The sequence below is a fragment of the Odontomachus brunneus genome, unplaced genomic scaffold, assembly GCF_010583005.1.
Source record: "Odontomachus brunneus isolate Ranch 3 - 2012 unplaced genomic scaffold, Obru_v1 Obru_scaffold_229, whole genome shotgun sequence".
Taxonomy (NCBI): Eukaryota; Metazoa; Arthropoda; class Insecta; order Hymenoptera; family Formicidae; genus Odontomachus; species Odontomachus brunneus.
In genome coordinates, this window is record NW_022639679.1 from 177,818 (window position 1) to 185,554 (window position 7,737).

A 7,737-nucleotide genomic window follows, 5' to 3' on the forward strand; every position below is an offset into this window, starting at 1 on the left:
ATAGAAAAACAAAATAAATTTAAAAAAATAAATAATGATTAATGTAGTGTCTTTTATATATCCAAAATTGAAAAAAAAAAAAAAGCGAAGCAGTCGTCGGCGGGACTCGAACGCACGCCGCCGGCGCAAAAATGTATGGACGGGAGCCTTAGTCGGCTCAGCTACGCCGCTTACTCGAAAAAGATTCTAATGTTCTTCTTTACATGGGACATAGTTGCGTGACCCTAACTTTGTTTTGTAATTTCTCCTAAACGAAGGCCCATTGGCACAAACGCCTTTAGGGTTTTTATTAGCTACATGTAAGCTATCGAACGCACTATGACTCGGAAAAGCGATTTCCTAATTGGCGTCATCTCCTTGTTAGCTACGAAAGTCGTTGCTCTAGACGGTTCAGGACAACGTCGCGCTCCTGAAGACGAACCTCCATCTCGCTGCGGAAACGCTGCTGCTCCTGACTCTCTTGCCGCCGCTTCTCGCGCAGCTGCTGCAGCTGCAACAGCACAGTCTCCAAGGCGTTCTCCGCCTGAGTCGATGTCATGGCTTGAGAGCGGGTTCTCACAGAGGAGTGTGCCATTGACATTTTCAGGAAAGCTCTCTCTAGCACTGTACTAAACCACTCACTCGCGTCCCGTCGCGTTTGTTTGTAGAATTTGTTCGATCGTCAGCTCGATCGCGTATTCCAGTCCGTCGGATCGCGAGCAATCGTATCCTGGACGAGCCCCCAAAATATTACGCGCACGGAACGCGGAAATAAAAACAAAACGGGGTTTTGCGGAACAAACAAGAACTCTATTTCAAACTATATACAAGTAAGCGTACTAAGAAGTCGAGAGAAGTTAAAAGACACGTCTGCCGTCAAGCGCAATCTTTCTCCAACTTCCTGTTGACACTTCGTTGCCGTGACAAACAGCTGATCCGTTGACACTACGTTGCTGTAGCAAACAGCTGACCGGAGCCGATCGACTTTTGCGAACGGCAGCTGACTCGCGGTCGAGAAGTATATCAGGCGGCGCGCGTAACAATATTATATAATTGTTAGGATATATAAAAATAAAAAACACAAAAACAATTAAAAAAAAACAAAAAAAAAAACAAAAAATACTAAACCAAAAACCCTTTTAATGGCAAATACTTTGACGGTAAAAGGGCTTAAGTATTACTTTATTTTCTACCCCCCCCCGCGTCCACCACTGTGCCGTGATGGGGAAGGGGGCTGGTCCAATGATGGTGGGCGGCAGTACTGTTGGCTTCAGCCGGTGGGAGGCCTCTTCCGAAGGACCGCTGGCTAAGAGTGGACAGGGTAGCATAGGGATTGGGAAAACCCCTGAAGCTTCCACCGGTAGACTATGTGTGTCATGCAAGGCGGCCCGGGGAAGAGTAGGGGGTGTTCGCGCGAAGTAGATTCGTTATGTAGGTTGGACCGCACCTGCGGGGCTGGTTGCGAACGCGGTTCCGACCGCGTTTTCAAGCAGCGTCGCCCGCGGCGCCTAGGGGAAAGGGCATTGGTCTAGCGCTTCCTGGTGATCCTGTCCGGAGCAACGGACGGGCAACACGGGCGCATGGTGATAGTCGGCAACGAGGGGCGCGTCGGTGATCCGTTATGGCAACGCCGGGGATCCATGCCCTTCGATTCGTCAGGCTAAGGTCCTTTGGCGCCTAGACCCCGTGTTCGATGAAGACGCACCGAGAGGTGCTGCCGGAGCGGCCGATGGGCGTACCGCTGGGGGCGCTGAGTACCAGTGTCCGGAACCTTGGGCGGGGGGATTACGCGGGTCGGTCCAAGGGAAAAATGGGAGGCGCTCGCGTCGGGAAGGGTTAACTTGTCGCCTAGAGTCGCGGGGACGGGGAGGAGGGATAACCGCCGGGCCAGCAGGTGCCCTCTTCAAACGCGGGGTACCCTGTTTTAGAGCCTCGTCTCCTCTCACACGTGCGAGTGGAGTTTGACTGTGTTCGGGGTGAAACTGCGTCACGTCGTGTGCGGCGTGATGCGGTGGTCCCGTAAAATACCTGGCGTCTGCGGGGGGCGGAGGCTACCCGATGCTCCGCTCGCTGTTTGGCGCTGGGGTTGGAAGTGGGGAGGCTGCGGGTGGCCTGCACACTCGGGAAGCTGCTTAAGAACTGGCTGCCTATCCAAAGCGTCTCCCCCTGGGGGGAGCCACGTCGAGGCAATGAAGTAGGGCTTGCTAGAGGCTCCGCTACGAGCGACCTCGGTCTTGTCCAGTTAAGTCTACGTCACTACGGTGAGTCGGGCGGACGAATGTCCCTCCGGAATGAGTGGCTGTAACTCGGTGGCTTCGGACACAGCGGGGTCTGCGAAGTCCTCTGTCGGATGCCGCACGGCCCCAGCCCAGGCATCACGGTGGGGGATGGAAACCACGAGGTGGTGTCTCGACTGCGGAGACAGCCACTAACACCCGCAATTGGAGATAAGGGGGAAGGGGTGTTACCGCCTGGGCGATCTTCTGGAGTGGAGCGCACAGGGCGAAGGTACACGGGCCGGAAGCCGGAGGGGGGCTGAAGGCTCAGGGTGGGTGTTGTTGGTGTGTGAGTGTGTGTGCTTCTGTGTGATAGCCTATCGTCACTCTGCGCCTAGGGCATACCTTGGGCTCAGAAGGGGCGTAGGGGCTACCCGCTGGGTGAGCGTGCTTTTTCAGAGGGGAGAAATGAGGCACAGGAGTCTCATCCTCTATTTAGGGGTCCTTTCTGGGTACGGGCTAAGCTGTCGTGTTCGCCGGGTTGTGGCGCCCGGGCAGGTACGCCCCCCGATGTGTGCCGCGGGCTGGCGTGGCCGCTGCCTTAATCGGTGTCCCAGTGGGAAACCTCAACGAGCGGGACCGGCCGTGTCCTTGTCCCGTAAGTCCAGGATACAGTCTTGGCTGAGGGAGCGGCAACGCTGGTATCAAGGAAAGGTGGGTTGGTTGCGTGCGGGTGCGGTTTCGATCATGCCTTCAAACAACCTCTCCCGCAACATCCATGGGAAATGGCACTGGAGTCACACTTCTCAGTAATTTATTCGGAGAGTGGGATAGCCGGGTGCACGGTGGATGGTCATAGTCGGCAACGGGGGGCGCGCCGGTAATCCGCTATGGCAACGCTGGAGATCCACGCTCCCTGATCCGTTAAACTAAGTCTTCTATGCACCTAGTGCAAGCTCGGCGGCAGTACCTTTCGGTTTCGGCCGAAGGGGATGCCCCTATCCGAGGATCGCTGGCGAACGGCGGCAATGGGGAAGGATAACCCCCACAGAAAACCGGACCGCAATGGGCTGCAGCCCCGCGGTTGCTAGAGGGGGTCAAAAGACCCTCCACTGCGAGGGAGCCCGGCAACTTCCACAAGGCCGATGGACCTAATTGCCGGTAGGGGTTAGCGGCCCTGACTTCAATCGCCCGGCCGGCTGGGGCCATTAGGGGGAGCTTGCTCCGCCACCAGCCATTGGGATGGGACTATGTGGTTGGGGGAGCCTCCGCTCCGTGACGGATGGTTCCCGCACGGGGGAGGAGAAGGTTTCATATGAATAGGCATTGCACGTCGGTGCTCCGGCAGCCAAAAGCGTGGGACATCCGCGATCCGTCCCTACTTGGGCCTCGGCCTGGGTAGGGTGGGGAGAGGAATCCACATCCGGGATTGCACGTCGGGAGCTACGCTTCCGACAACCCGGGAAGTGGAAAGGTGCGCGGGCCACTCGGACGTATTCCGAGGTCAGGGTTGTGCACTCTGGGATGGTTGCCCCATCGGAACTACGGAACTGGAGGTTCTCGGGGCCGGCGGGACGGGAAGTGGAGTCGCGGAGATCGGTACATTGGTTCTTTCCACATTCGTGGAGGGGTGCTGCACCTCGGCAACCCTGCGACTTCTTCTGGTCACGGCCGTACGCCACGGCGTGAAAGGCCGTGAAGGCCCCCCCCCCCCTTGTGGGCAGCTGCGCACGGGGAGCATCAGGGGTCTGCGTCATATTTGCCAGGATCCTTACAGCGCAGATCCGACGTCAGTCGGGACTGACTATATCGTAATCCCGGGGATCGTTATGTTTATGACGTACCCCTGGGGAACGAGGGCCCTGGCCTAATCACCTGAGCTGCGAGGATGGGGACCTCTATAAAAAAAAAACTCCCCAAATCCTAAGTTTGGGAGCCGCGGCGATGGGATGAGTGGCCGGCGGGTTAGCCGGGCGCGAGCGATCCACCCCGGGGCACCTGGCGCACCTTGGGCGTATGTAGCCAGACTCCGAACGAGGGGGCACCGTTCGGAGGGTACATATTTACCCCTATTTTTAGGGCCTCTCCCGTAAGCCTTCGGGTGATAAGGGAGAGGCAACCCAAAAATGACTCACCATCACAACGACGAGAAGGGCAGAGAGGAAGGAGAGAAGGATGCAAACGCGTCGCCAGCGGCTGTGCAAACATCGCACGTGGCAGGGCCGTCCAGCAGCCCTGCCGGGACCGGAGGATCGGTCCGCGCTGAAGAAGGGGTAGGATCTGGCAAAAAATTTGCCAGACCAGGTGCACCCTCTAGTCCGCTCTGCAGCAAGTGTGGACCTGCGCGACGAACTAGTTCGCGCACATGGGCTAGGAGCCAGGTCAGAGCTGACGAACGGGCTCCGAAGAAGACCCGGTCGACTTTGCGGGGAAGCTCGGGAAGCCGGAAGAGTCGGCCAAAGGTCCAGTCACCGGGACACAGTAAGAGGTCCCGGGACAACTCGGCGGACGATCGGGCGTCCTCAACAGAGAGAGCGGCGGCTCAGGACGGAACGGGCCGCGGTGGTTGAGGAGGAGGTGGAAACACCTGCCTCTGCGGAGACCACCGCGGGTGAGTTCCGGTCACCAGCCCGGGACTCGCCTGGTCTTGCTCTCGAGACATCGGGGGTAAGGAAGCAGGGTCGGCCGTGTAAGGACTCCTCCCACGAGGGTAACTTTACGATCGACAAGATGGCCATCAGGGAGCGGAAGGCGGCCAGGGTGGTGGAGTTCGCCACCGACAACACACGGAAGCCGTACGGTCGCAGAGCGAGCAGGGCGGAAAAGAATGAAGCCAGGCTCGTCTGCGACCACAGGGTGATGGTGACAGCGGAGGTGTCCACTCGACTGTACAGGTCGGTAGACATCGTAAAGAAGGTTGCGCAGAAATCCAGCAACCTGAAGGGTACCCTCCTGGGCGAGCTGTGGGCGGCGGCCGAAGAGTTATCGGCCTGTGGCACCACGCTCGCCGTGAGGGCCCAGAAGGTTGCCGGGCAGCCGGAGTCCACGGCTCAGGCCGAAGCTCGCGAGAGGGAGGCCCTGTGGAGGCAGGAGTTCGACGAGCTGAGCTCGCAGAACCGTCTCCTCAAAGCAAGGCTCGACGAGCTAGAGAGAACAGGAGTGGCGGCGTCCCCCCATCGGAGGGACGGGGCAGCCGGTCCTCCTACCAGACGGCCGGCCGAAAGAGGTCGACCAGGACGGCGAATCCGGGCTTCTTCTCGGAGGAAGAGGTAGCCCAGAAAAATAAAAGAAGGGGCAGGGTGATGTCCCTTCTAAGGTCCCCCTCCCCCGGGGGACAACACGCTCCGATGGAGGTGGAGGCGGATGGCGGGTACGAGGAGACCCGGGCCGGCCCCCTCCGCGGGACGAGCGAAGAGAGGAAGACTCTTGAGGGAGGAGGTCGATAGGAACCGGAGGGACGGTAAGTCCCTCCGGCCTACAGACCCTCCCTCTCGGAGGAAAGACCATCCCCCTCCCTGACCAATGGGGGCAGGCAGGATTGGCCAAGGCCCCCCAAGACAGAGGTGGCCGCGCGGAGCTGTGGGGGCCAAGACAAACGTCATGCCAATAGCAGTCCCAGCCCAAGCAGGGGCAGCAACAAAGCCCCCAGCAGTCCCAGCAAAGGCGACAACGAGAGGAAGAGCCGCGGCAGCAACAACAGCCGCAGCAACGGCGGCCTCTCCCCCCTCATTGGGCATGGCGGGACGCGCCTGGAGATCGGGGAGGAGGAGAACATTACCCTCGAGCTGCTGCTCGAGACGGCCATTCTCCGGGTACTGGTGCGTTTCGGCTTCCTCTCTCAGGAGTGGCGTGGGACGGAGATGCGGCCCCAGGCGCAGGTGCCCCTGGAGGGGAGAAGGAGAGGAGATGCCCCCGGCCGGAGCGCCGGTGCCCAGTGAGGGGGATGGCGCCCTCTTCCTCCTCCAAGAGGAGGAGGAGGAGGAGGAAAAAGAAAAAAAAGGCGGAAGTGATGGGGGGGGGAGCGAATGCTGCCTCCTTGGACCCCCTGGCTTCTACACCGGGGAACCGGGCCTACCGCGGGATCTCACCGACGTCCTGCGATGAGCGGTCTCCGCTCCTACCGCTGGCCCAGTCTTGGAAACCTGGGCCACGGGGGTGAAGAGAAAAAGGGGGAGGACAGAAAAGGCCCCCCCTCCCCCAAGCAGTCTCCCAGGTGGCTCCCGGGACTATGCGGCGGCATCCGGCGCCGGCCCGGGACACGGATGGAAAAGGGAGAAAGGGCGGCCGGGGGGGATAAGAAGTCCTTCCTACCCCTCCCCAGACTCCCTCGCTCAGCCGCGGTGTCCGTGACGTGCCCCGCGGGCACGTACGCCGACGTGATGCGCCGAGCGAAGGAGGGAATAAATCTGGCTGATCTCGGGATCGGGGACCTCCGCAACAAGAGGGCGGCAATTGGTGCCCTGGTGCTGGAGATCTCTGGTCCCGAGGGCCACGCCAAAACCGACAATGAAGTCCCTCTTCGCCGGAAAGGAAGGTGTGCGTATTGCGCGACCGGCGAAGAGGGCCGAACTTCGGGTCCGAGACCTGGACGACGCGGTTACGGCGGAGAATGTCGTCGCCGCAATGGCGTCGTTTGGAGGGTACGGGCCCGGAGACGTGAGAACGGGAACGATTTGCGCCGGGGCCAACGGGTTGGGCACAATGTGGGTGCAGTGTCCATTGGCCTCGGCGAAGAGGATCCTGGACGGTGGCTGCCTCCGTGTAGGATGGGCCGCTGTTCGGGTGGAAGCCCTCGCGTGGCGCCCGCTGCAATGTTATCGTTGCATGCAGTGGGGTCACGTGAGGCCTATCTGCACTTCGGGGACAGACCGCAGTCAGGTTTTATGCCCCCCCTTCTTGGACCCGCGCCGATTTTGGGGCACTGCTGGACCAGCTGGAGGCGCTCATGATGAGGCGTCTCCCTAAGCCGGTCATTGTTTGCGGGGACTTTAATGCCCACAGCAAAATGTAGGGATCCCCGGGGACGTGGGTCCCCGCGGCGCGGGTTTCCAGGAGTGGGCTGCGTCCACCGGCCTCAGTTTGCAAAACAAAGGCCGGGAGAGCACCATTGTCGGGTGGCAGGAGGAGTCCATCATCGATTTGACATGGACCTCTCTCGCCGCCGCCCGACAGGTCCGGGGATGAAAAGTGGCGACTGAGGCGGAAACCGGCTCTGACCACAGGTACATAGAGCTTCGCCTAGTCGTCACTCCCCGGGAGGTGCTCTCAAGACGCAGCGAGGGGGTGGCCCGACCACACAGGTAGGCGCTAGCCTCGCTGGACCGCGACAAGTTTGTGGCCGCCATCTGCGCGTCTAATTGGGACGAAGCGGGACCCGTGGCTGGGTCCCGCGAGTCCATAGGGGGGAGGTAATGAGAGTCCGGGGCATGCTGAAGGACGCATGCGACGTTTCCATGCCCCGGTCCTCCCCTCCCACCCGCAGGGCCGCCTATTGATGGTTGGCGGAGATCGCCGAGCTTAGGCGCTCCGCCAGCCGCGCCTG

The 7,737-nt window shown here is 60.3% G+C and overlaps 1 protein-coding gene across 1 annotated transcript; it reads left to right on the plus strand.

Annotated features, from left to right (window-relative positions):
* Positions 1-6,701: 6,701 nt before the first annotated feature.
* LOC116852481 lies at positions 6,702-7,160 on the plus strand. Its single transcript, XM_032832913.1, has one exon. It carries the CDS (start codon positions 6,702-6,704, stop codon positions 7,158-7,160), a length of 459 nt encoding a protein of 152 aa, XP_032688804.1.
* The last annotated feature ends 577 nt before the right edge of the window (positions 7,161-7,737 follow it).

Coding starts and splice junctions, on each gene's coding strand:
- LOC116852481 (XM_032832913.1), top strand. CDS start 6,702: ATGAAGTCCCTCTTCGCCGGAAAGGAAGGTGTGCGTATTGCGCGACCG.